At 44.1% G+C, this 27,017-nt stretch overlaps 1 protein-coding gene across 1 annotated transcript in view; it reads right to left on the bottom strand.

The window, feature by feature from the left end:
• The window catches only part of MYO7B (myosin VIIB), a 46,579-nt gene extending 28,431 nt beyond the window's left edge, over window positions 1-18,148 (bottom strand). Inside the window, exons 1-19 of the mRNA XM_065639669.1 lie at window positions 18,131-18,148; window positions 17,277-17,390; window positions 16,507-16,659; window positions 15,165-15,349; window positions 14,508-14,629; window positions 13,712-13,854; window positions 13,507-13,620; window positions 11,723-11,876; window positions 10,720-10,796; window positions 10,291-10,410; window positions 9,921-10,063; window positions 8,411-8,621; window positions 7,546-7,681; window positions 7,158-7,318; window positions 4,687-4,824; window positions 3,585-3,737; window positions 2,982-3,080; window positions 2,336-2,430; window positions 683-767 (exon numbers count right to left, since the gene is read on the bottom strand). Of these exons, the coding sequence (XP_065495741.1) occupies window positions 683-767; window positions 2,336-2,430; window positions 2,982-3,080; window positions 3,585-3,737; window positions 4,687-4,824; window positions 7,158-7,318; window positions 7,546-7,681; window positions 8,411-8,621; window positions 9,921-10,063; window positions 10,291-10,410; window positions 10,720-10,796; window positions 11,723-11,876; window positions 13,507-13,620; window positions 13,712-13,854; window positions 14,508-14,629; window positions 15,165-15,349; window positions 16,507-16,659; window positions 17,277-17,390; window positions 18,131-18,148 (2,421 nt within the window). The remainder of the gene's footprint in view (window positions 1-682; window positions 768-2,335; window positions 2,431-2,981; window positions 3,081-3,584; window positions 3,738-4,686; window positions 4,825-7,157; window positions 7,319-7,545; window positions 7,682-8,410; window positions 8,622-9,920; window positions 10,064-10,290; window positions 10,411-10,719; window positions 10,797-11,722; window positions 11,877-13,506; window positions 13,621-13,711; window positions 13,855-14,507; window positions 14,630-15,164; window positions 15,350-16,506; window positions 16,660-17,276; window positions 17,391-18,130) is intronic.
• Window positions 18,149-27,017: the final 8,869 nt, after the last annotated feature.

Here is a 27,017-nt window from a genome sequence, read left to right as displayed (position 1 = left end):
CAAGGGAAGGAAGAGAGCAGAAATGAAGCCAAGTGAATGCAGTAAAAAAAAAAAAGGCGCGTCCTTGGAGAGATGAGTGTGCCAATCCCAAGAGAAGCAGCAGAGGAGGACAGGGCAGAGCGCAGGACAACAGCCTGGCTCTTCAGACGGAAATCACATCACTGATGCAGAACAGAAAATGTTTCTGACTGAAACTGGTAGGGTTTTTTTCTGCCCCTTGTGAACAGGATGTATGTGATATATTAATAATAATCCCTGCCACACAGGTATACAATATGTGAGCACCCTCAATACGGTGTAGCTTTCCTCACCGAGAAAACCCACCATCTATAGAAGATCAGCCAATATTTTTAATAATGTGAAATTGATATAATGATTTTTCTGGTAATTTTTTACAGATTCCCAGTTTTCCTGTAACAGTTGTGGAAGACACTTTGCTGGCAGCATGGTGGTGATGCACAAATGCTCACCTTGGACTGCTGACTAGAAGAAGTGTGGGAGCACTCATACGTCAGGTCGCCTTTGCAACCCTTCTTTACACCCTGCCATCTTGCTTCTCCTTCCTTCAGTTGTGAGTATCTTCATTCCTAACACTCCAATCAGTCTGGCAGGGCATAGTATATGAACAGAGACACACACACATATATAAATATATATATTTCTGTATACACCTGCCTCTTACCATTCTGAAATCCTTCCGGCAGCAATAGCCTCGCCAGGCTGACTGAATGGCTATGGCAGACTTCCTCTGTTTCAGAAACTGCTTCCTAAGCAAACAGACGGGTAAGGTGACAAGCAATAAGTTATTTCTGCTTCTTCTTACAGTAACAGTAAAGATTAAGGTGGTGGGTTTTTTCCCTGTTATGGAACGTCTGCACTCTGATCTCAGCTTTGTCTGCTGTCTGGGAACACTACAGCCAGAAAAGCTGTTGTTAAACTAACTAGCTCAATTATTAGTAAATATCTAGCCAGGGCAAGTTTGAAGCTTAGCAAGGGCTGTTTTTACTGCTTCTATGTAGCCCAAGAAAAGTATTAGTTTGCAGCAGAAAGATCACTCTGGTCAGACACTTTTGTACCCCATGCTTCAAAATTATCCTCACTCAAAGCATTTTGTCTGTTTACATGTTCTCCATGCTGATAGAAAGGCCAGAATAGACTGTTTTGCCTGACCTTTTCGGTAAATAAAGGCCTCACAAGATTTCCTCTGGACTCAGCTCATTCTGCAAGTGAAGCAGCATCATGAATCAGTTGAGCTCACAAAGTGTCTTCCTATTTGCTTTGCTATCCATTTGCTGGTAGAAAGGATGAGAGAGAAGTACTACTAATCTACCTTTATACAGCCAAGCTGACTTTCCCCTTAATGCTGCAAAAATACTTATGGCAACTGCAAAACAAATTAATTGCTGTGATAGGAGAGCTCTGTAAGAACTGAAAAGGCTCTCGCATCAAGCCTGGCTAAGTTGGCTCCCCCATCTGATGACCACTTGCTCCCCAGTGTCCTAACTGGAGCCCATCTGAGGAAGATGATAAAAGATGATGGTAAAAGCTGTCACACTATGGCTGCCAGAAGTGTTCTGATGGTTTAAAAATAAAAGTGAGACGAGGCTTTTAGGGAGACGTGATACTCTGTTAGATAGCAGGCAGAGTTTGAAAAAAAAGAGGGAAGTTTTGGGCATTTGTGTCATGTTCTATAGTTCTTGCTTCTCTACTGTCAGGAAAATTTGTAAACCAAACTAGGATTCAGTCCTATATTATGGTTCTGGTTGGTGGATACAAGAACACAAATCATGATGTAAAGCATTTAATGAGGACAAACATTTACTTGACAGTGACTAGATTTCACTTCTGAAGATATTTCAAACTCAACCAGACAAAATGCAAGAATTGTGCATCTTTGGCAAAAAGGACTATAGTTGGTTTCTATCTGATTATTTTTATCTGTCTTGTATCAAAGATGCATCCTAAAGAAGAGACTCTTTGTAGCTCTGAGAAGGACACAGATTCCATGAGGATTTCCTGCTTTCCAAATACCTGCTGTTTACTAGAAATACTAAGTGCAAATCCTCCTTTCAGCCCTTCCTCTTCATACAAACTGCATGTGCCGCAGCCCTGCATTTTGAAAAGCATCATGAAAATAAAGAAACTGAGCCAGAACAAATCTTTGTGCAAAATCTGCATAGATGCACTGTTATGTGTTGAGTGCTGAATTTAGGCCTAGTGGAATGTGTGGATTAACTCATTTCATGCTCAAATATGCCTCATTGAGTGTGTTAAATGGCACCACAAAGATTACTGATTTAAACCAAAGCAAATTGCCCTCTGAGTGATCACTGACCTGTCCTTCAATCCTCTCATCACCTTCTGGATAAGAAGAACCTTATCTGTGAGTATATTTTGGCGTTGCAGCTCCAATACTGTATCGTGATGATCCTGTTAAAAGAAAGTGTGGATATGGCAGCTGAGCAGACACACCCCCCCAACTTCTGAAAACTGGATGCGTGGTCTGAAAGAGGTCCAAAATCAGCATGATGGAGTGCAAACTGTGATTAAAATGCCTCTATGGAACTGTAGTGGTAAGAGTGCACACCACCTCGTCACACTACATCTGGCTGTGGTCATAAACAAGCAGAGAACCTGCCTGCAGTAAGACTGTACCTGGGGGAATGCTGTGGGCAAGGAAGACCCCTGCAACAGTGTGCTGGGATCCAGTTCTTTTTTATGCTTAAGCAGAGACCAATATATTGCACTGTGCTGTTCCAGCTGCAATACTGGAGCACAGAAACAGGATCAGCCTCTCCTGCACTAACCCAAGTCCATTGAATTACTTGGCCTTCAGGAACAAAGATCCAGACTCAGATTCAAGAGAGAGTTTATACGAGAACCCAGTCTGTCTGGCTTGCCACTCTTGCACAAGCAGGTCAAGCTACACTGTGAAGAACCCACTTTTTCAGAAGAGACAATAAACTGTCCTTTTTACTTACTTTAAGGAAAATCTTGGTCTTTCCAGCTTGCCAGCTTTCATCCTTGCCCAGCACTGCTTCAGAGATGCTGATACAGCTCTGTCGAGCGTCATTCTTCAGCTGTGCAAAAGCATCATCATGTTAGGGCTTGATTGGAAACACAGCAGCTGTACTATGTAAGGATCTATTGCCCTGCATTTCAAAGGGCAAAGAACAGAAACAGATGAGGTCTTACAGACCTCTGGGCTGACAGTATAATGAATGAAAGTGGTTTGGCTCAAATGGTCAAGAAAAGGAGGAACAGGCATGTAGAGTTCAAGTGCAAGAAGGATGTTAGAGACCTCAGAAGTGTGTGATTACAGAAATGAAACATCTGAGGGCAATGGGGATGCCACCCTGCCTGGGACGTCTTTGTGGGGCAGGTCAAGGATAGCTGGACTCCAAGTAAGTACTTAAGTATTTAGCTGCAGTTACTGTGATGGCAGTTACTGTGATGACAGTTACTGTAATGACAGCTTTCTCAGCTGTGCCAGCAGTAATCCAAGAACTCTCTACTGTGGGAAAAACTAAAGCCTCATAAGGAAAAGTTACATTAGCCTTAAAAACAAGTTTGTGTTAACGCACCTGTTCTCGAAGAGACCACGGCAGGAGGACTCTGTATCTCTCAAAGAACTCCTCAAAGGTGTAGCGAATGGGGTAGCCAGATTTCCTGATCTGAATGGTCTCCATCATCCCTGAATATCGCAGCTGTTTGATACACAGTTCCCGGTCGAACAACTGAAAGGAGGAGACTTAGCACTGAAGGAAGATACACACGCAGCACTCCTTAGAACATACCTATTAACCTCCAGCCTCAGAGTGCCTGCAAAATGGCCCACTATGCTTGTTTTAATTGCACTTCTTATTTCCTTAGTGCCCTAAATTAATTTGTTACAGGCATAAACAAGTCACCCCAAAGGGTCTTCAAATTTGTGTTTATCGGCAGTGGAAACAGTCCATTAACTTCAGTCTGGCTTTAGCAACTGTTTCCAATTCCAGAACTGCAATTTCAGATGAACAATAAATTGTTCTTATCATTTTGCAAGCGCGAAACTGCAGTAACAACTTAGGCCCTTTGGGCATAGCTGTGCAAAGCATAGCAGGAGTGGTGCTAGTTTCTTGTAATGCACATTAAAAATAAGCTGACTAAGCCACATACAGTACTTTAAAAATTATTAAGTCACTTGACCAACACTATACGAGGTTTTAATTTAGATCTGGGTCATGATCTCCTGAATTTCAGCCAAGCATCTTAATGCCAAACTCGCTCCTCTTCTCCTGTAGTGTCAAATTAAGCCACATCACCCCTCTCATACACCAACAGCTCCCCTGTTCTCTCTCAGGTTATTTCATAGTGTATTATCATTGTCAGATCTTAATGTTTTTCGTGTGTCCCCTTGTTGAGGGGCTAGAAACTCACCAGTTCTGTCTTTATAGGAAAGGCTTTTACAACTCTTTTTGGTAATACACCTACGTACTTTTATGCCATCTATTAGTCTATGATGCTTTTAGAGATGTTTTTGTAAATTAACAAGGCTATATCCTACACCCCTTTTTATTTTAGTAATAGACTGTGCTCTAGCTCTCCTGGGCTGAAGTACAGATATAAAACACTACACAGCAACTGACAGCTTTTTCTCATTAAAAATTTTACTGAAGACAAGACCTCATATTGTTGAAACATTACCAGTGGTTTCTTGTAGTCGTTTGGCTTGATGCAGCGGATGAAGTATGGCTGGCACTGCTCAAGGATTTTCATCAGTTTTTCCAGGGATTGCTTGAACTGTCCTCCCAGAGTAGAGAGCCGTTTGGTGGTATCCAAGCCCTGGGAAGAGTAAGCACATGCTGACTGCTGCATCATTCACTGTCAGAGGGCCAATTGATTAATCTTTGTATTTTTGTACAACAAAACACTATTGCACAACTGCCAGGAAAAAAAAATTACCTACATGGGAGCTAAACTGGCCAACTGCATCTTATTGATTTGGGGTTTTTCTTGCAAAGAAATCCCACCGAGCTCTTTCGCCTACTTGGACACTAAGTTCTAGAAGCGGGGGTGGCTGTGGGAGAAGAAATTCCACCCACAGGAGCCCACACAGGCCTGTCCCTGCCAACCAAGGCTGCGTTTAGCATAAGGCCTGGGTGCCAAGTGATTATTCATGGGTGTGTGCCTGAGAGCTTGGTGAGAACAGCCGCCCCCAAAGCAATAAAAAACTCCAGGCCAGAGGTTCTGCTGTCATCTCACAGCTAACCAGGAACGCCACAGATCCCAAACAGCTCGTTCCTTAGTGATCAGGATGACTGATCACTTTGCTCATTAATATTACAGTAAGCAGTGAAAAGGCAAACTTTTATTGGAGGATAAGGTAAGATCTACTCTGTTTATGGCAGCATATAAAGTGCTTTATGTCTCACCGCTCCTGTGTTGCATTTTGCTCCCAGTTGCAATACTGTAACCTCAGAGGGATTGCACTTGGCTGCAGTGAGCTCCGGACTTCCCCAGCTTCTCTGACAGCAAGTTCCACCCATGTCTTTTTCACACAGATCATCACAATAGGCCTAAGCTTCTGCCTCCTGGGATGTTTTATGGGCACATTAAATTCTAGTGACAGCAGTGGAGATTCCAAGTAACAAAAAGACTCCACTGGCCTTTGACATACAGGCATGGAGCTAATCATTGCAGCACAATACAGCTATGTATAAAGTTTGTTTGTTTGGGGGGTTTTTGTGGGTTGTGTCTTGTTTGGGTGTTTTGTTTTGTTTTTCCCAAATATTTTTTTGTTTTGTTTTTCCCAAATATTTTCAAGTTCAGTGGTTCCCCTCACTTTCATGGTTTTTATGGTACCTCCTTCTCCTGTTTCTTAGGTTTGAAGTGCCTTTTTTTAGCACTCAAGTTGCCTCCTTCTGCTTTAGCTACAGGGCAATGCTGCCCTCCAGCGATCACACACACACGCCTTTGGAAAACTGTTCTGGGAACGTCTCATGGCAGCTCTGATGAATCTTAGGGCTAGCAAGCATCTACTTGAAATAATATCAGCATGTTTATGTGTATGAGAGTTGAAAGCAATTTGCACTCTCAGATCTTAGAGGCCTTTCTGCTGTACCAGTAAATCAATGGGATGGCCACAGGATCTCACACATATAACACTATTAAAGCTGTGGGGTTTTTGTTGAGATAGCGGTGACTTTTCTGCCCTGGTGTGTCAGAAGAGCAACTCTGAAAGCTTAGGACAGCAAAGTTTTTCTGGTACTTCATTCACTATTTTTTTCTGTAGCCTGCTTCTTAGGCTTCCTGACAGTGGCCCAACGTATTTGAAATTAATAGGGGTATTTCAGCTAACTTCTGTGCATTTTGAAATGGGCAGTACCTCACATTTAGATCTTCTTTCTTGACATGCTGCTGTATTTTCTAAATATAAGGAGAGGGGTTTTTTTCTCAGTAACACAACCTTATTTATAGAGACAAAACTCACTGGAGCACTAGAGCAATGTGGATACACCCGATGTTTGATCTGAAGGTATTCATAGCATTTAAGAGAAGCTAAGCCAGTTGTCTGTTGCTGCTTGTACCAACTGTGACATTCTTCTCCCCCAGGATGTTTACCTGTCCATGGCCTGATGTTCTGGACAGTAGAAAGCCACATTGGGATAAAGACTGAGGAAGAAAGGACAGGATCAGAAAACGATGCCAGGAGAAGAGACAGGTAACCGGTAAGATAGCAAGCTGACTGTTTGTTCTGTACCTTGACAGGAAAATTCAAAGATACATACATTAAAAGCAAAAGTACCTTTACACAGTGATGACACTGCATAGTTAAATGCTCAGAAAGTTGCAGCAGGGCAGAGAACTTGAACTCTGCCCCATGCTGTTGCCAGCCTGCTGTGCTTTACAGCTTTGTTTTCACTATGTGCAGGACAAGGCTCCCCACACCCCTGCGCACAGATGACTACACAGGTGTCCTGGGAGACAGGGCTGGCACTGCACTTGTTTACAGTATGAACACCAGACCCTGGCTTTTCTTGCAGACTACTCTGCAGGAATGAGTTGAATGAAAGGAATAGGGATTTGCAAAAGAAAGAGGATGTCAAGAACAGCCAGAACCTTATCGAAAGGAGGAGACATGACTTGTTTCTGCAACTCTGTGCCAGTAAGCCAACCTTGTAGGCCTGGTCAGCTCCAAGGTGCCGGATGGTCCCACGTCCCAGCGTAGATGGGGTTGTTTCCACCTGGAAAATCTCTTTCAGGAATTTGTTTTTGGAGGAATGAACCACTTGCATTACATTAGCACTCAGTGTGTCTCGATTTTTCTCCAGGAAATCTATAGGATGGAAACAAAATGAGCTTGTCATCTCTGTGGCCTGCTGGCTCTAGTGCCACTCTGTCTAAGTAAAATCCACTTAATTTACAGTAACTTGCAGATTAGTTTAGAGTAATCCTCCTGACCTCCTGATCTGACTGCAGATCAATACTACCCTGCAGTGCCACACATCCAGGGCAGGTCATGCCCTTCTCTTCACCCTCCATACCCAACAGAGGTAGGCTCACCTTTTGATTCATAAAAGACAACCCCAGCAAAGTGGTTGATGCCAAACTTGGTGTCATGAACACTCCTAGGTGGGATGTAGACATTACTTTTGCCGTGGAGGGAGTTGATTTTGACAAGCATGGTGGCATCTGTGCCCTAGAAACAAATACAGGCAAAAAAGGACAGGTAAGCAGATTCCCCACAGCACTGGCCTATGCTCAGCAAACAAATGGAAGTGATGCTTGGAAATAACGAAGGCTCAAATTCTGCATGCGCATGATCCTCTCAAATTGTTACCTGAGGACTGCAGATGAGTTGAGGCAGGGGCTTGTTTTCTGGACATGCCCACATTGCCCTCTGACTCGTGCACCAGCAGTCCTGCTTAGCCCCACCATGCTCTGGAGGCTATGAAAATGCCCTGCAGGGATGTCTGAGATCAGATGGTACTTTCATCTCTGCACTCCTGTTTGAGATCCCTGGCCTTTGCAGAACAACATTTCCTCACGACAGTGACATTGCTCAACTAGGTCTGCCATCCAGGAGAAGAAAGAGCAGGCTGCAGCCCAGCCCAATAGCAGAACTATACTCAAACAATATGTGAATTCAAAGATTTCCTAAAAAGCCCTTGTAAAGTGATCTGGATTCCTTCCTTCTCTGTCTGGAACAGCTGTAGGAGTTTCAACAGTGAGGTACCAGGAAGAGCACACTCCAGCAGACTGAAGCATTTGTATAGTGAGCTGATTTAAAAGGAACATCTACAGGGAGAAGATGTTGCCTCTCATAATGTATCTGAGAACCACCTTTGCACTTTTCTGTGTGTAAAGCCAAGCATTACCTGTGAGCTGTGTGCACAGCCAGGCATTACAAGTGAAACCAGAGATTTACCTTTGGGAACTTGCTCTCTTCATCAATAAGAGAGATGATATTCATAGGCTTGAGTGCGATGACTTCCAGTGCCTGGTGGTTATCAGTGAAGTCAATGTTCCTCCAGGTAATGTGCTCCGCAAGGTATTCCTCTTGCTCCAGCTTGAAGATGTGGTGCACGAAAAACTGCTGAAGGTGCTCGTTGGCAATGTTAATGCAGAGCTGCTCAAAGCTGGAGAGGGACAAAGTGAGAACCTGTAGTCAGCCCTAAGCCTTGGCCAGTCCTGCACTGCTCTATGGTATTTGTCTATTCTCTGTACTAAATACATATCCAGATATGCTACTGCAAGATTCTACAGTGTTAACGAGCAACACCACTGCATGTTGCCAGTCTTAGCAACATAAGGGATGCTGCTTCTGCTCAGATGAAGATAAGCAGAGCCAACTGATGATTTAGTGTTGCTGAGTAAGCAAGCAAAGTGCTTCTATGTGTTTCAAGAAACTCTAGAGACAAAAGGGAACATGTAACTGTGAAAATAGCTCGACTTTATGAGTGTGTGAGGTGGTTTTATTTGCACTGGCACTAACACTTCTTTTGTTTGTTAGTCCTTAACACTGCATCTGAGTTTCATTACCTGGTAATTGCTGTGGCACACTGTGTGTGCCTTTGGAGAGCTCAGTACAGTGAGGCCCCATGTGGATTGCAGCCTTTGGGAATAGCATAAAATAATAGGAGAAAACACAAAAGAGAGAAGATGGGCTGAACAGGTCCTAGACCAGTTCCAAAAGTCAGTGAGGAACATTATCTTGTTGAAAGCAAGCAAGATGCCTCAGCTGAAATGGATTGGAAAAGGCTGCAGAATACGTGCTGATGGTTTGTGGAATACTGACGATATAGTACCATATAACTGAGAAAGTTGCTGCCCCTGCAGAGAAGGACAAACAGAAATGGTGCTTTGGGACTGAGCCTACCAGTAAGAGAGGCAGCAGTGGGACAATGGTGTACTGACCAAGTATTTTGCTGACCTGTCCTCTAGAGTAGAGAAATGAAGCAGCCCTCAAAAAAGAGATGGGACAACACTGAGCAAGATGGATATATGAGCTGAAATGGGAAACGCAACACAACCTCCTTTGTACTATATGCAAAAAGTATTCCAACAGATAATGTAAAAATGCTACAGAACAAGAAGGTTTTATACAGAGACACAGGGACACACTACAGTCTCACACAGCGGCTGCCTGCTCATAGCAGCTTCATAGCCATCTCCTCTGAGAAAAACCCTGAGGTTTTGAAATAGACTTGTGCAATGGCTGCACCAAAATGAAGGCTGGAGGAGGAGGTGGAAATATGACCAAGACTGAAGAAAAATGGAATCTGTGCATGCTCATCATTGGGAAAATCCAGTGATGGAAATTTCACTGCTTCTCTGATACGATGATAATGAAAGAGCATGTGTCTGTTTTTTCATTCTTTCCCTTTGTATCAGCTGCTTTTCAGCTTCCCAATGGAAATTAATCTAGAACCTCCTACCTGTTGTTGCTGAAGTTTTCAAACCCGAAGATGTCCAAGAGTCCAATGGACTGACGCCTGTCTTTAGGCTTCTGAGAAGTTGGGTTGAAAATGGCCGAGTTGATCTTGTTCACTATCCACAGGAAAATCCGTCCATATATACCCTGAGAAAAAATTAAACAGGAATTAGAGGCCCATCATTACAGTCTTTGGACATAGCTTATGGCTTGCTATCATGCTGCTACAATGCTGTCAAACTATGCCTGAAAACTAAGAGGGACTGGAGCCCTCTGGGTGAACATTTGCCACAGAAAAGGCTCCTCAACTAGGAAGACAGTCAGCTCTGAAAGCATCCCCAGGCTTTAATCAGAGAAGACATAAGCAGTGGTACCTTCACAAAGGCATCCCTCCCATCTGCAGCTTGAATTATATTCAGAGGCCTGGACACACTTTCTCCTCGGACAATGATGGAGAGGTTTGTGAGGCTGTTCCGGAGTTCACTGGAGTCCACCTAGAGAGACAGTCACAGCAACCTGGTCATTCCAGGTGGATGAAGGAGATCCAGCAAATATAGCCTGTCTCAGGAAGAGACAAACTGCCTGTCCAGCAGCATTCACTGGTGGCCTGATGCGCCAGTTAGAGATCTCCTAGCTCAGAGAGACATCTGCAACAGCATCACTTGAGTGTCAGCAGGAACACGGGGACATGCCCACTGTGTGTGTATCCATACATGAACACTCCACAGAGACGTGCTTTGTGAGTGTGCTCGGGGAGCAAGGGCAAAGGAGAGGACTAGTAGGAGAAGATGAGAGTCCATTACCTCAAGCAATTTGGTTGCGATTGAAAAGTGCGGTGAGTCCATCACATCAGAGCAGTCCAAGTTGTCATATACAGCCGCTACAATGAGGAAACATCAGTCTCAGGGTGAATAATTCCTGCTACAGTGGGAGAGCGCTGTGCTGTCCTTGCTGCTGTATTTCTGTAACCCTGTAGCTCTGGGACTGTGGCAAGGCAGTAAGTTCCCTGACAAAGCTCCCAGGTTTGATGATCTTACTAAGGAAGGTTCTGATTTCACCCAGGGATCCTGGGATGTACAGGGACCTCACAATGCCAGAACATCAGTATAAAAATAGCAGTAAAACTGACGAGTTTATTTATTTTAAATAATAGCTATTGGGGATCTAGGGAAATGGTATCTGACTTCAGAAAATGTGTTTCTGAAAACATCTGTTTACATGTATCTGGCTTGCGGGCAATCTAGACAAGGAAAGGGAATAAGGAGAATCCCTCATTTTAGCAGCCGGCATTACTCCAAAGAATCCAGCTGGTATCAGAGTACGACAAAGGGACCAGGAGTCCTTTTCTAAACTGTGAGAGCTTCTGGCATCCCGCTGATGGTGTCATGACTGTGCCTGTGCCAGTCCAGAGCCGCACATACACAGGTGGGTGTTCGCCGGGCCCAGCCAGGAGCATGACTGCTGTCATCTCCACAGTGAACATCACCCAACTGCTTCTGTGTCCTCTGGACTGCGTAGCACAACTACCAGCAAATGTAACATGGAATTATATTGTCTGTTGTTTCAGTTTGTGTGATAAGGGCTTATTTATAACCATGAAAACCTCACAGCATGACAAAATAATAAGAGCGTTTTTCAAAACACTAGGCTGTGGAGTCACAAATCAGAATTCCATAGTGCTTATCTGCCTGCCCTTCCATCCCTGTCCACCCAGAGCAGCACAACTTGATCTGTGCAGATGGAAGCAGGCAGCACCTTTACTATTGAGTCTGAGGAAAGACCAAGCACAGACAGTGCTGAGCTTACCTTCAAACTCTACATTCCCCAGGTGCAGGATCGCAGCCAGCATCTTGCTGATGTCCCAGTGCTCAGTATCTGAGAACATGAGGATCTTCATGGCTGAGCGGATGTGGGCATAATCTTTTGCGTCATTCCGGCTGTCACAGGACATGCAGTTGCCCTGCAAGGCACCACACCCACAGGTAAGGAAAATCCTCCTGGTACCCACACGAGGAACAAAGGACCTGCAGGCTGTCAAACCCTTGTATACAATTCTATTCTCTATGCTTTTCCCATGGTTGTTTCTTCCCTCATCTTTACTCTCAAGAAGAACATATTAGCAGGGAGCTAAATAATGCATTTCTCCAGGGCTAGACTGCATACTGGGGAGGCCAAAAAGAAAAGCTGAGGGGAAGGCTGCTCTGGAGCACAGAAGGACGGGAACTTTGACAAGACTACCTACACATACAAGGCCATGCCTGTTTCTTGGGTTTCTTCTCTCTGCTTTGACAATGGGCAATTAAGAGTCCTAATCCCAAACCAAAGCAAGCAGAATTGGATCAGTACTGGAAGGCAGGTCTCAAAGTCGGAGTACTAGGATCTAGTGGAAGGCGGGTGGAAGCATCCAAGGCAGCATCAGAAGAACCTTCAACAAAGCCTGCACAGCGGGTCCTGGAATGCTCCTCCTGATAGAAACTATTTTCAGCCCCAGTGGAGACAGGAAAATGGCTTTTTCATCCCTGCTATTCACAACAATGTAGTGTGATGATTACAGAAGTGAAGTGTTGCTAGACATTTCAGTTCACAGCATGTAAACATGCCAGCTTGTGCCAGCAGCTGACCTGAACAAAGCCATGGATATGTTTTCCTTTAATCTAATCCTCCTATCTCTGTATTACACTGCCCTTCTGCTGACCCAGGGAACTTCAGACCTTTTTATGGAATGGCCAATGTGTGAATTGCACTCATCAGCTCTTGCTGCAAGATCACAGCTATTTTGAAAACATTACATTTGAAACAATCTCCAGCAACTTTAATGGTACTGCTTTTAAGACCTGAAACAGCTTTATAGGCTTGCTTTAATTTCCTCTGAAACTAGATGCCCAGCTCCCATTATCTCCAGCAGAGGCAGGACTTAGCCCCGTTTTTTCCATGGCTGTATAACAGCCCAAATCAAACCAGCTGACATATTTAATATGAGGTATTTGCACAGGCTAAAACCCAGGATTTTCATGATGGCTTTCATGCCCTAAACCAGCCAATTAGCTATTTACAAAAAATCTCACTTACGAACGTCGTACTCCTGCTGCTATGGCATCAGAAACCCCGACAGGGACAGGAACATGAACGTCAGCTGTTGGAGGTCAGATTGAGTGCCAGCTTCCTCCATTATGTAAGATTTATCAGATATAAGGACTAGGATTCTTGGCACTGTTTCTGTTTATTCATTTTCCCCTAAGGTACATATACCTGATTAGTATTCCCCCTGGCACGAGATCCCTTGCATTCACCTGAAATCTGAGTGCCTGTGAAAATGGGGGATATTTCCCACCTGCTTTAAGGTGCCCTTTATATTTCTTAAGTGTGACTTTGACAGAAAGCTTTGAAGTGCCACGACCTGCCTCCCACTGGTGGACATTACAGTAAGTCTCTGAGGCTCACAGCACTTTTGGTGTTACTGCTCCTGGTACTCTAAGGAGAGGACTGTTCATATTTGGTAACTACCCATCTGCAGCTCCTGTTGATTGTAACTGCTCGCTGGGAGAAGCAAATGGCAGAGGGATAATGGAGAAGAAAGCAGAGACTGTTACCATAGTGAGATAAGTGTACTCCGAAGCAGTGCCCAGATTCAGCATCTTTTTCTGCTCTGTGTTCATCCCCATTAGCATGCAGTAGAAGATGTGATAGTTCCTCTCCTCTGGAGCCTAAAAGAAAGAAGCAGGCCAATGGACAACCTTGTCAGCACAGGCTTGTAACGCGGGAGCAGGCAGCACGGACATCTGCCAGTGCCCTCACCTGACGGCAAACCCGGGACTTCTCCAGGAGAAACTGTTCTATTCGTGCACCTTCTATCACGCCGTTGTGGTTGAAGTGGATATCGATGTATTTCCCAAAGCGGCTTGAATTGTCATTTCGAATTGTCTTGGCATTTCCAAAAGCTGATGGGCAAGGGACAGAGATAGTATCTAGATTATTGCAGTTAATGTCTATTTTTTATGCCCTTCTTTTTTGCTGCTGGTATTTTGAGTATTGTGTTCCAAATAACAGTGCTGCCAAGCACTGAAGAATGTCTGGTCTCAGCCTGGCTCCCATAGAGAGAGGGAGACATACTGTGCATCCAGAGAACTGGGTCCTGAAAGACGTATTCAAGCGATCCAAATGCAGCCTGTTCCTTGCCCAGCCAAGAGAACTGGGCAAATCTGAAGACCTCCAGAAGGATTTACTGGGAACACACTTAATCTTCTCTCTCTCTACACAGAAAGATGGCCAGTCACTTTGCCACTGTCTCGTGCAAATGCTAAACCAGGGGTCTGTACCTTGGGCTCTGCATTTCTAAGGACTCTGGTGCTCCCAGCAGTTCTGGGTTACACACGACAGTGGCACCTCCTCCTACAGCGTAGGAGCTGCTGTGGACTTCATGGGGACATGGCAGAAAAGTATAAAGAACTTCTATCCTGCTTCACCAGTGTTTCAGGGTTTTTAGCAGTTATACAAACACAATGGTTCAAAGACCTGTTTCTGAATTTTTTATCCTGATACAAAAGTCCTGAGATAAAGGTGGTAAATCAGGCATGTTTCCTAAATAACCCACCTTCCAGAATGGGGTTGGCCTCTAGGATTTGCTGCTCTATCCAGGAATGCTGGCCACTGATAGCTGCCAAAAACTGTAGTATTAGCTTCGTGCTTTCAGTCTTCCCAGCTCCAGACTCTCCACTGCAGTAAGAAACAAGATCATTACAGGTTTCCTTTCTTCTTTTTTGGCTAGGGTGGCAAAATGGCAAACCAAGTTAAAAAAAAAAAAACAATCTCACTATATTCACTATATTTACCCTGTGAATGGCAGATCAGATTGTCTTTCATGGAAGGCTGGAGAATTTTAGTCTTTCATCATCTTATCTGCTATAATTTAAGCGTTCTTTTCAATTTAGGCCGAGGACTAAATTCTCTCACTGATCAAAACCAAGCAAATCCATGGAAGGCATTCTGTACCAGTGCAAATTAAATGACTGCTTACTTTTCTTTTTTAAAGCATTACCAGATTTTCAGTGCTAGTTTTAGCATGATCAACTGAGTTGCCTCAGCTATAATGAGATATTATTTCAATGAGACTATAAATACAATAATTCCTTCCTGTTGTCTCTGGTCTTATCTGTGCCTTTCCATTTGGAAGGTCTCCTGCGTCCACAAAGGTGCCCCAAAAACATGCCAGACTTGATTTCTGTCACTCATTCTCTCTGAGTCCAGTCACCTGATCACACAGCACTGGTCTCTCTTATTCCTCTTCATATTGAAATAGCAGTTGTCTGCAATGGCGAAGACGTGAGGCGGCAGCTCTCCGATCCTCTTGTTGCAGTACAGTCTGATCTGATCGACTGTGTAGAGGGGCAGCAGCTGGTACGGATTCACTGCTACAAGGATCGATCCCGTGTAAGTCTGGAAAACAGTTATGAGCGTTACCTCTAGCAGCAAACCTGCAAGCAAGAATATGACCAAAGCCACTTGCAGTATAAATACAAACAGAGGCAGGAGGGAAGCCTGGGAGGAGATGCACAGCAGCATTAAATGTCCCAGGATATGGTGGTTTTTGTGAAAGGGAGAATGCCAGCTGTAATCTCCTGGCCAAATCACAGCTCAGTTCACTGTATCAGGCTAAAGTATAGGAATGTCCAATTTGACCTGGCATTTTTGTGTGTTTTGTAGTGTTTTGTTAAGCTGCTTTTGTGTTCTAGTGCAGATGTGGCTGAACTTTGCTAATTGGCAAAGTTATGATCGTTATTTATACAGGCATTTGGAAGCATTTGTAAACAACACCACCATTGAAAAGGAGGCTGTTGAATACTGTGGAAATGCAAGGCAATAATATTGTTCAGGAACTTGTACATAAGACAACTGTAGACTGCTTGAGTCTAATGTAACTGGTCTATATGGACATGTTGGTAGCTATAACTGCAGCGTCTATAAATTCAGTCCTTGTTTACACTGAACATTACCACATCTGTGTTGTAAGAGGCAGCTCCCCTCCTATGAAGGTAGCAGTATATACAACGCGGGAAGCAAAGCATGCAAAATCCTGAATATTATTATCATATTACAAACTAGGAACTAAGGAATGAAGAAACTAAACATGCGAAGTTGCTCAGAGTCACAGATAAAACCTGTAATGGACAAGAAAGGAAACCAGGTGTCCTAAATATCCAGATTTATTCTTTATCTCTTTTATTATCTCAAAATCAAGTAACCATTGACTTGGACTGGAGGACAATCCAAATCATATCACCGTGTTCTACTTAGACAGATCCTGGGTCACAGCTGCAGGTAATAGCAGGACTAAGGTGCAACGCGGGCTGGATTCAGCTGTAAGTTACTGGTGGAAATGATCACTCTAGGAGAAAGTAAGCAGGGTCACTACCTATGCATGTCACTGTGTTTTCAGAGACTACTATTAACTCCCTTCTTCATAGCTGAAGTACTCAAATGAAAGAAGACAAAAACCTATGTTGTGTCCCCTTGGCACCCTCAAGGTCACTCTGCCAAATATGCAGCACAGGTTGTTCCTGAAAGTAGCTGTGCCCGGTGACCTTGGCACTCACGTAGATTTTGTGCTCCTGGTGGCGGATGAGGAGGTTGTGCACCATGCCTGCTTCGTGGAGATCCCCGAGGCGGATCATGTCTTCCACCCCCTGGGCAGAGGAGGGGTGCATCAGGCGCACCATGTGCATGTTCCGAGCTGTGATCCAGTGTTCCTGAAAAAGGCAAGGCAGCAGTTTTAACGTGTGATGCTGTTGCTCAGAGGCAAACAAAAGAGAACCGTGTTACACCAAAATGAGCTTTGGTATAACCCACACTCAAACCAGCAGATTCTAACAAACGGTTAACTGAACTACAGAAATTAACTGGTTTGCTGCTCCCCAGGGTTGGATGATTTAAAACACTGGATGAAGCCATTCAGGTGGGTTCTGGACATCACCAAGTTTAACATTGTTCAGAGTGCAGTTCTGTCAGGTCATCACAGCCACAACATGTATGACATAGGGAGGAAACCCCAACTCAAATTACTTTAGTGGGATCATGATTTCACGTAAGGCTCCACTCAGTTTAGGGATTGAAGCCTGCCTGTTTCCTTTTCTTAACTATGTAGATATAATCTTTAGCTCAGGAAGCTCTAAATCTTCATAGAGCTGGGACCTGGGAATACTAGTTCCCTGTACTATAGGTATAGGATACACCCTATACTTGCATTATTCTTATACTCTCTCTTTCAATATAACTAGCTGTTATCAAAGTCTTTGGTCTGACCTAATATGGCCATTCTTTTGTACTTTTATGTTCATCTTTTACAGAAAGTTATAGAGTAGCCCACCTTGCCTTCATCATCCTCCAGCAAGATCCGTCCTGAGTCGGATTCCTTCACAACTGCCCCGATAGGGACATTAAATTCACTGTTCGATTGAGTTTCCAGCCACACATGATCACCCTGGGGAAAAAGAAAAGCTGCTGTCAAGTACAGAGCAGGTAGAAGTGCTCTGCTGCCCTTTCCTAGGAATAAGCACCATCTTGGTGTCACCTGCGCTACCATCCTGGTTGTCCTCCCCAGCTCTAAGCCCCCAGGAATAATTTATCTTGCTCCAGGCACTACTACAGATTCCAACAGAAAGCTTTACTCTAATTGCCAGAATGAAAACTGAACAAAGCTGTAGGTCAGATATTTGTGGGTCTGAACTGGCCTACACCTGCTGAGGAACCAGCTTTCTAGTGGACTGTCTTGTATACAACTTTTGTTACATACTGCAGCATTAACTGCCAAAGCTTCAAGTTTTTTACTGAAAAATGATTTCTTTTTCTTCTCAAAGTACTTATGGACTTAGGTTTAAAACCAAACAACTGTAGTGTTAATATAAAGCATCTATAAATATTGCACAAGGTTTTGAAGAATGTTACATACTACCAGCTCTCATTTGCGTTGAATAAGACTCCAGAGGTAACACGTGTAGTTTCAGTGCCACACCTTGTGACAGAGGTCACCAGCTCAGTGTGAGCACAGCCAGGCTCCTCTACATCTCGAGTCTAGATCGATATTATTTTGTACCTTTTTATACCTTGTTTGATACTGGGTTATTGCTGCTTTCTTTTTGAGATGAGCCATGATGTTAAGGTAATTTTCTCCCCTTTGGGCCTTAGTTTAATCTGTAAATCACAGCAAAGGATAGGACTTACCTTTCTGAAAACCACCATTATGTTTCAGATCACTGTATGTAACCTGCAGGGCCAAGAAGAACATAACATGAGGCCAGAAAAGGGCTCAGGCTTTGATCAGGTCAGACAGTGGGGTTTCCTTGACATGTTTCCTTGTAAAAAAAATAACAGCAAAGAAGTCACTGTGCATATTTTCATACCGAATAGTTCCCTCAATCAAATGCTAGGCAAATTTATTGGCTGAACTTCGAGTCTGGCTGACAGATAAAAAGACCCCACAATGCAATGTAATTCGATGTACAATAGAGTTTCTTTTGGCTGGTCCAATGACCCAGCAGTTCAGAAACTGAGGTTGAGAGTTCACCTTCCTTGGCTGGAATGGGAGGGGTTGCACTGAAGCAGCAAAATAAGGGGCTACAATAAAATTAGGAGCTCACTGTGAACAACATAACAGTGAAAAGATTAGTGGCTAGAAACCTACACCAGTGCTTTGATTAAGGGGTGATGCTGTTTAGGCTGCGATCCTTGAACACCCAAGGAACCAGAGTCTTCAGGTGCTGCTGCTTGTCCCATAGGCTGATCTGGGGAGTGATTCCAGGGCTGGATGTGATTTGCTGGCTCCCTTTCTTGCTACAGCAGGAAGGCCACTGTATGTCTGTTGTTGCAGGGGGAAATCACAGGCCAAGACTCTTTGCAAAATTCACTTTAAATGTTTCCAGAGTTCCATACACTTTTTTCCGTGTTGTCTCTTCCTACTAGTAGTAGTCTCAGCTCGTTAAGGCTGTTGAGTAACCTGAGATTCAGTACCTGCTGTGTGCAGCAGACATCAGTTATTATCCCAGGTCTCCACATTCACGAACGTCTCACAGCTGTGTGACCCATTCCGCTCCCTCCATTTCTTTAAGGGATCTCTCCCTCTATCCATTGTTCCAGCACGCCCAGAGAAAAGGTTCGCCTAAAGGTTGCTAATAAGAATTAAATCCTTGCAAGAAGCAAAATGGTCCATAAAATGTTAACCTTGGACAAAAAAATACTTCTATTTTTACCCTTTTATGATCTATTATCAATGACAGCTTAACATTTTATCTCAAACAGATTTTACAACTCATGCTCAATGAGAACATTTTAAATAATCTGCATTCCTTCTGTGCACTCCTGTTTGACAGCAAACCACTTGTAAACCATTTTACAAGAAGATGAATGGACACAATATAGGGCCAGATCTTTGGCAATTATTCCAGGCAAATCGATGATCTCTTGGAACATCCCCCATGAAGAGTTCCAGTGCATGTTATGCTTGTCTAGGATTTGAAAAGGTTCTCTGGAAAGTTTGAGCACAACAAGAAAAACAGAAATCAACTGAGTTGAAAGTTCCATTTTCTACCTGTGCTATACAGATAATCATCAAAATCCCAGTTTGCAGTACCATTAATATTAGTGATTAATGAGATACTTCATCAGTAATTTCACTGAAATCCTTGAGATTTCTATTGTGTGTAATGCCTTTAAAATCTTATGCTTAAAATTTCTGATAACTATTTACAATTCTGTGTAATATGGATGGTATGTCTTTTCGAGAGATGCTCAGATTTCATTACTTTTCTGACTGAACATTTAAATAATTTTATGATTTGTCTTCATTCTATAGTGGCCATATGCAAGTTTCTGCGGTTTATAAATTTGCGACTAAATTATCAGAAAAGTGTTTCAAGTCAACACTTTGGCTTTTTATTTATTTTTTTAAAATTTCTTGAAAAATGAAGATTACCATTAAAAAAACCTCAAGGTGAAGTTTGGGGATACCCCTGTTTTCTCCCTCTTGCTTTAATAAACTTCAGTGTTAGATGAAAACCTTGCAGTGAGAGAATTAGAGATCATTTTATCACTTGCTTTCCTGTAGCTGCTCACTTTTTTTTTTTGTTTTTAATCCGTGTTATTTGGGAAGGTATAAATAGCTTACATAAATCATAGTCTTGTTTAAATTTGATGGGTGCATGAACAACCTTTTCTTCAGACTAAACAGAAGGAGTGATTATACTCCTGTATGCAAGATCCTGCCGCTGTTGCGGGTTACACCAGTGTCCGAAACACAAGGAGGGCTCCTAGGGCAGCAAATGGAAACTGGGAAATGCTGGACAAGCTCCATGATCTTTGTGCCCTGGTTGTGGCTGTAAAGGGCTGTACAGCAGCATGGATTGAAGGGGGTTTCTAAGCAAGCCCAGAATGATTTACGGCTTTGAAGTCATCATAAGACATGCTTAAAATGACTAATTATCAAAATTACAAAATGTATTGTGATCTTGAAGTGGAAAATAAATAGAAATTTCAAGAGACGACAGAGTGCTGCTGTAGAAGTCCAATGCTAACACGGATTTTAAAGCTGGAACTTTAAATGTAATTTTCACATAGGTGACCCAGTAACAAGAAGAGAAGTGGAGTGTCACAGTTAATAACAACAGCTGGCACATGGAGAAACTGCAAGGGCTGGGTCCCCCACAGAAGACCTGCCGACTATATTACGAATTGATTTTCCCTGTGAGACTTGGGCAACCTTCAGAGTTCATCTGTAACTACAAAAATTCTCAGTTGTGTAGCAAAACATCTCTTCAGATTTGGCAATGCAACATGAATGTGTTCCTTCTCGTTTTTTTTTTTTTTCCTGTTATCTTTTTACACCCTCTCAAGAAGGAACTTCTGTTCTTATAATCAGTTCTTCTTACGGCGAAGTCCTCATGTTTTTATTCAGGACTCAGGAACTGGATCTGTGCACTAACCTAAACTGTGTCGACCTGTTACTCTGATCTATGCAAGGTGGTACAGAAGCAGAGGCCAAAGATAGGCCACGGTCAGTCACAGCCAACAGAGACTTCTTCACCTGCTCCAGAAACTGGAATACTGCAACAGAGCAGAAACCAGAACAAAGAGGGAGTGGTACGTGTTAGCATGAAGTGCAGCCATACTGCATCACATCAAATGTACAGCAAGCTCCGGATCCAGTCTATGATTGCAGCTGAGAACGGACATGTAGGGAGGAGACCCCAAATAATCACAGGATACACAGGTTCAACATTTAAAATGCTTATTCCCATTGAAGTCAAAATAGCCAACCCCCCCACCTGCTTGAACAGCCACTTTCTGACAACACCCGTCTCTCTCTCTTGCTTTTCTTTCAAAGTATCGCAGCACTGTAAACCAATTGGACTCCACAGGATGAGAAATTACCTCTCCAGAAGAAATCTTCACTGTATGACTTCTTGCAGCTTAATTCCGTCTTTTTCATAAGTGTCGGAGTAAGAAGGAAAAGAAAGGTGAAAGTGGCACTGGTGCCATTAAGAGATCCCTCACCGACTGCCAGTTCCCTGCTGCACAAAGGAGGAAATGACTGAAGCACAGTTATTTATTACAGGACTTTGCTCCCAGTTCAGCATATATGTCATCTCCAAGTCAGGCAATCCAGTAAGCAGGAAGGCTAATTCTTGCCTGGGTGAACCTTAAACTTCAATCTCTTCACTGTGCCTGAATCCTTTCAGATTTCTGGAAAGCACTCCCAGAAGAAAAGTCTTTAGCATCTGGTCTTATGCTGCTACAGCACCCCTGACTTCCCTGGGGTTTTCTTGGGGTCACCCTGTTAGATAAGAGGAAAATCAGGCTCTCATCTCTCCCCTTGGTTTTGCACAGCTCTTTCTGCAAGGTCAGGAAACGCACATCAGGCTATATCCTTCAGACTGTGTTTCGCAGTAGCTAGAGCAGAAGGCAAAATAAACTCATGACAACTGAAACTGATAGTCATACATGCATGGGATTTCCAGTCCATTTGTTTAAAACTTCCTGGTTTTGTTATTATTAGTTTATCTCCCAAGAAACACCTTGTTCCAGCATCTAAGTGCATGTTAACTCCCTATCTGCCCACTTCTCTCTTTCCAAATTAGAACAGGACGACCAAGAGTTTCCCCTCTTTCTGGTTGCCTGACGTGTACTCTCAGTAACCCTGTGTCCCTCTTGCCTATCCCATTAAATTCCAGCACTAGATGTGATGTCTAGGAAAGAAATGGAAGTGTAGTACACCTGTAGTGAGGCAGGCAGAGGATTTCTCCAGGCAGAGCAAGGACTCAGGAGTCACGCATATCTCAACCCTAACAGCGAGGACGAGGTTTTTCCATCGACCTGAACCCAACCGTAGAACCTTCCTCCAGGGCACTGTATGCAGCAGGTGGCTTGTCTTGCTATGCATTATTCTGTACACCTTTTATTAAATGTGCAAATGAAAACGTGCAACGATTGTGAACATGTGCTAGAACACCGCATACCTTAATTCCTGTTTTCTTGTTTCCTAGGTTCAGTGGAGCTGCACTGTGTGATGGGAATGACAACAAAAAGCCTCCATGTTGGAGACAGGTCCTTGGGGCTCCTGCTGCAGTTCCATATCCAAACCAGAGGTAAGCATTCAAGCATAGCTATAAATACTTGGGAGTGATGTGTGTTTATCCATGTTACATATTTGTATTTTAATATTAGCTTCCTTACCTGATGTTTTGTTTAAGTTTTATAACAGAAATGAAGATACAGGTGCAGAAATAGAGCATAGGCATTTTGGAGCCTTTTAGAGAGAGACAGGAAACCACAAGGCATAGAGGAGAGCTTTCTTTGAGTTCCTAACTGTGCAAATCATTTTTACTCAAGGATTTTGCCGTAATGAAGTTATTTAGCAGACTTTTATTTCTGATACCACAGTATTTAGAAGAGGTTTATATGCCGTATGTGACTAACAAAATCTCAAGTAGCACCGGTTTTATTAGGTGCAGGTCAAATATTGGCAAATAAATCAAAGTACATGACTTTATACTACCAAGGCAGTTGTCTAAAACCATAGCATTTTTTCGTGTAATTAGACTGCAGGAAAAAAGCGCCATATACATTTATTCAGCAAATGAAACATACCTGCTGAAATTCCAAATGGAGCATGTTTTGGGGCAGAGAATCTCATTGTAAAAAAGCAAACATTTTTAACACTTGTGACCAAGATGCAGTGGGGGTGCTGTTTCAGAGAGAAGTGCAGTATTTCTGTCCTAGTACAGTATATGATCTGTACTAGGATGGAAACACAGGGAACTCAAGGCAGTCTGAAAGAAAAGCGCAACTCATTTTCGGCTGAAATATGTACTGGAAGGGAGATGGATTTCTACAGTGAAGTCTAGACATACGCAAGAGCCAGAAAACATAAACTGAAGGAGTAGAGACTTGATACACCAAGCAGGAGCTTTGTAAAACTAGCACGTGTACCTAACGAGAGACGGGCAGGCAGCTTCAGAGCAGTGCCCGTGAGAGAACAGGGGTGGCTCGAGTTTGGGAAGACATGGAGCTGTGCGGACTGGGAAAGACAAGAGGAGCTTGCCAGGAGTGAGCAGCTCCGTTCACCGCTGCAGACAGGGTTTGGTGAGGGACTCTGCAGGGCACAGACACGTTTGTAGTTGTAGTTAGGGGTGATTTGTAGTACAGTTTGCGCTGATGAATAATGCACTGAGAAATGCAACAAATTAAAATTGGATAATCCCAGGTGAATTTAATCCTGCTGTTGTTCAGAGCAATAGGTCTGTCCAGAGAGACATGTTAACAAAACTGCCTCTTCCGGACAGCTTCCTAATTAGGAGACTGATGTCAGGATCAAAGGGTTTAATTCACACACGGCACTACCTCTCACATTTCCTCTCCAGCTAAATCACAGTGGCCTTGTCATTTCTGCCTCACCGAGTCCTATATGCCAAGCATCATTTAATGTTACACTAGTAGTTTCTCTGAGGTTTCTGAAGAGAGGTGGATTGGATATAACCATTTCTAATTTAAACTGTTCGTTCAGAGCCTTCCTGTCTACACTAACCTCCTTCCCTTCCTCTAAGCAGATTTGTAGCTTTAAGTCACTGGTGTCTGTTAACTCTGAAAGGTGAACTGCAGGGAACAAGGCAAACTAAATAAGATGTACATACCGGCAAAGGACTTCCAAGTGCATCCCTTGGTTGTCTTGAGCATTCTGTCCCTCAGGGAAAGGCTGAATTCATTCCAGCCAGTTCATGGTGTTGCACAGAGAGGCAGACCGGCGAGGCTGCAGGATTCGTGTCATTACACACCTTCACACATGCCAGGCGGGCGCTGCTTGCTCGGCTGGCTGGAAGGCAGGTCACTCTCCCCCACCGCGCAATCCCATTATGGTCTGAGTGTGGCTCCATCCTTCCTCTTGGTTCGCAGCCAAGACGGTATTACGAGAGTAACATTACAGGCCAGTAAGTGCTGGGTTCTGGCTCACGAGAGACAGAGACGTGTGCACGCGAGCATGCACACACACATGCATTAGCCACAGAATAGCAGTCAAAATCGATGCCCAAATATTCAGCATTGCTGAGGCGAGGTTGCTGAGGACAGAGTCGCACGGTCTCCTGTCTGGTGCATGTGGGATGTCACAGCCCCAGGCTCGGGGTTAGGTGGTCTTGTTTCAGAAAGATGGGAATTCAGAACTGTTAGGAAGGAACCTCTGCGCCTCCTTCCGCTTTCGGTAAATGCAGAAATTCTCTATTCTCTCATCAATGCAGCTGGAATTTGGGGCAGTGGCTTGCCATCATTGCAGGACACGACATATTTATAAATTACTAATTTCCAAGGAAAGCCACCATCATACTCTGATCCTGCTTGGAACTTCAGTATGTGATAGACTTCTGTGTTTTCTAGGCACCTTGGTACAATTTCCAGGTACCTTGGTACACATTATTCAATCTCTTTTTATTGTTGTTGGTTTCTATATATATTTCCCCGTGCCCATTATTTAGTGTTACATTACTCCCAAGTTATTTCCTACCTTAGTGCTTTGTCTGCAGATAACTTTATTTGTTGTGTTGTAACTAGTCACATTGAAGTTGTCATACTGCCTTCTATTTAGTCAGTTGTAAAAAGCTATTTAATTTCTTTATGGAAGTCAGATAGGTGAAACAGTGGGAGCCTCCCATCACATATGCCTGTTCCTTCCAGAAAAGATCCAAGTGAAACCACACAGTGCAAAGAACTAAAATCAGTAAAAGTTGTATAGGAGCAGGGGAAAAGGACATGATACCATTAAGAGCGTGGTCCTGAGGATCAGTATCTGGAAAAGACCTATAGAGCTGTAAACAAAGAGACATGCTCTGTATGTTTTATATATGCTATTTCAGGGGGAATAACGTTTTTTTTTCTGCATTCTGCCTCAACAGTTTTCTGTTTGTCACACATTAACCTATATCCTCTTAAAAAACGAGGATGTTTTGTTGCCACAGAACAAGAAGAGAGGCAGGAGACCAGCACCTCATGCATTTATTAGGCTTTCCATTTTAAAATGACGCATCAGTGACAGACATCCCCAGTAATCCTCTGCTGACATATCAGAGGCGTGCCAAATAACTGAGTAATGCAGCTGCTCAGAGGATAGAGGTTACTAAAACAGAGACCAATGACTCCCAGTAAAGACAGGGATGGTTCCGCTGCTATGTTTACTGCGGAAGTCAGCAATTGCAGGGGAGTTCAGGGCGAACTTTCAGTTGATTCCGAAGGCTAAACCTGGAGCAGCCACCCACACGTGAACTGGATTGAACCGCAGCTTCAGCTGGGACACCAAGACCCGGATTGGTTCAGACAGCCAGTCGTCAGTGTCCCCAGCTGGCTGCGGGTCCCCTCCTTGGCCACCAGCATCATAACAATGGTTTGTGGACATGGTGGCACCCAGAGCCCACGCGCGCACCTCCATCTGAGCTCTGGTTGTGCTCCACTACCTTCTTTTAGAGATTCACATTAATTCTTGCTTCATTTGTAGGGAGGAGATAAATCCGCCCATTACTTAAATGGTGAAATCCTTTCTATTTGAGACAGGAGGTGAAACTCTATCTCCCATCCTTTGTCAGTACAGGAAGATTTTTACCAGATGTGCCTTTGACAGGCCAAAGGGAGATACGGAGAGTGGCTGAGGGAGCTGGGGGTTCAGCTGGAGAACAGGAGCTGAGGGGAGACCTTCTGATCTCTGAACTGCCTGAAAGGAGCTTGGAGCCAGGGGGGGTCGGGCTCTGCTCCCCAGGAACAAGCGCCAGGACCAGAGGAAACGGCCTCAAGTTGCGCCAGGGGAGGTTGAGGTTGGATCTGGGGAACAATTTCTTCCCCAAAGGGCTGTGGGGCATTGGAACAGGCTGCCCAGGGCAGTGCTGGAGTCACCATCCCTGGAGGGGTTGGACAGATGTGGACATGAGGTTCTGAGGGACATAGGGCAGTGCCAGGGCTGGGGGAACAGTCGGACTCAATGATCTTGAGGGGCTTTTCCAGCCAAAATGAATTCTGTGATTCCACAGTTCTGTGTTGGGTGACTCACAGGGCTGGGCTGCGGGTTTTAGCCTCCATCGCACATTTCCTGGAAGTTCCCAGGTGGCTCATGCAAGGAACCATCTTTATTAAAACAACAACTGTTTTACACTCCTGTACAGCTGCTTGTGTCCCACGATGCTCACAATGACCCTTTTTCTCACAGGCTCCTGCAGTGTCCCCCCGTGAGTCAGTTACCCAGCTAAAATCGAACTATCTTATAGCAAAAAAAAAAAAAAAAAGTTCAGGGAAGGAAAACAGTTTTCCGGTTTGTTGCAGTTAACTCAGCCCTGTATAACGGTTTCCCGCCACTAAGCTCATTTGGGTTTCCCCAAGGCCGGAGCTCCCGGGCGCGGCCCCACGGCCTCGGGGGCGGGGCCGCGCGTGCCGGCGCCCCCTGGCGGCGGCTTCCGCCCGAAGCCTCGCGAGAGCCTCCCGCGTCCAGGGGCGCGCGCGGTGTGCGCACGCGCGGGGCCGTTGCCGGCGGCTCGGCGGACCGGCGCCATTTTGGGCCTGCGGGAGGCGGGCGGTGTCGGCGGCGGCC

Source organism: Caloenas nicobarica, chromosome 8, assembly GCF_036013445.1.
Source record: "Caloenas nicobarica isolate bCalNic1 chromosome 8, bCalNic1.hap1, whole genome shotgun sequence".
Lineage (NCBI taxonomy): Eukaryota > Metazoa > Chordata > Aves > Columbiformes > Columbidae > Caloenas > Caloenas nicobarica.
The sequence above is the reverse complement of the archived record's forward strand: the minus strand, read 5'-3'. Positions and strand labels throughout refer to the sequence as shown.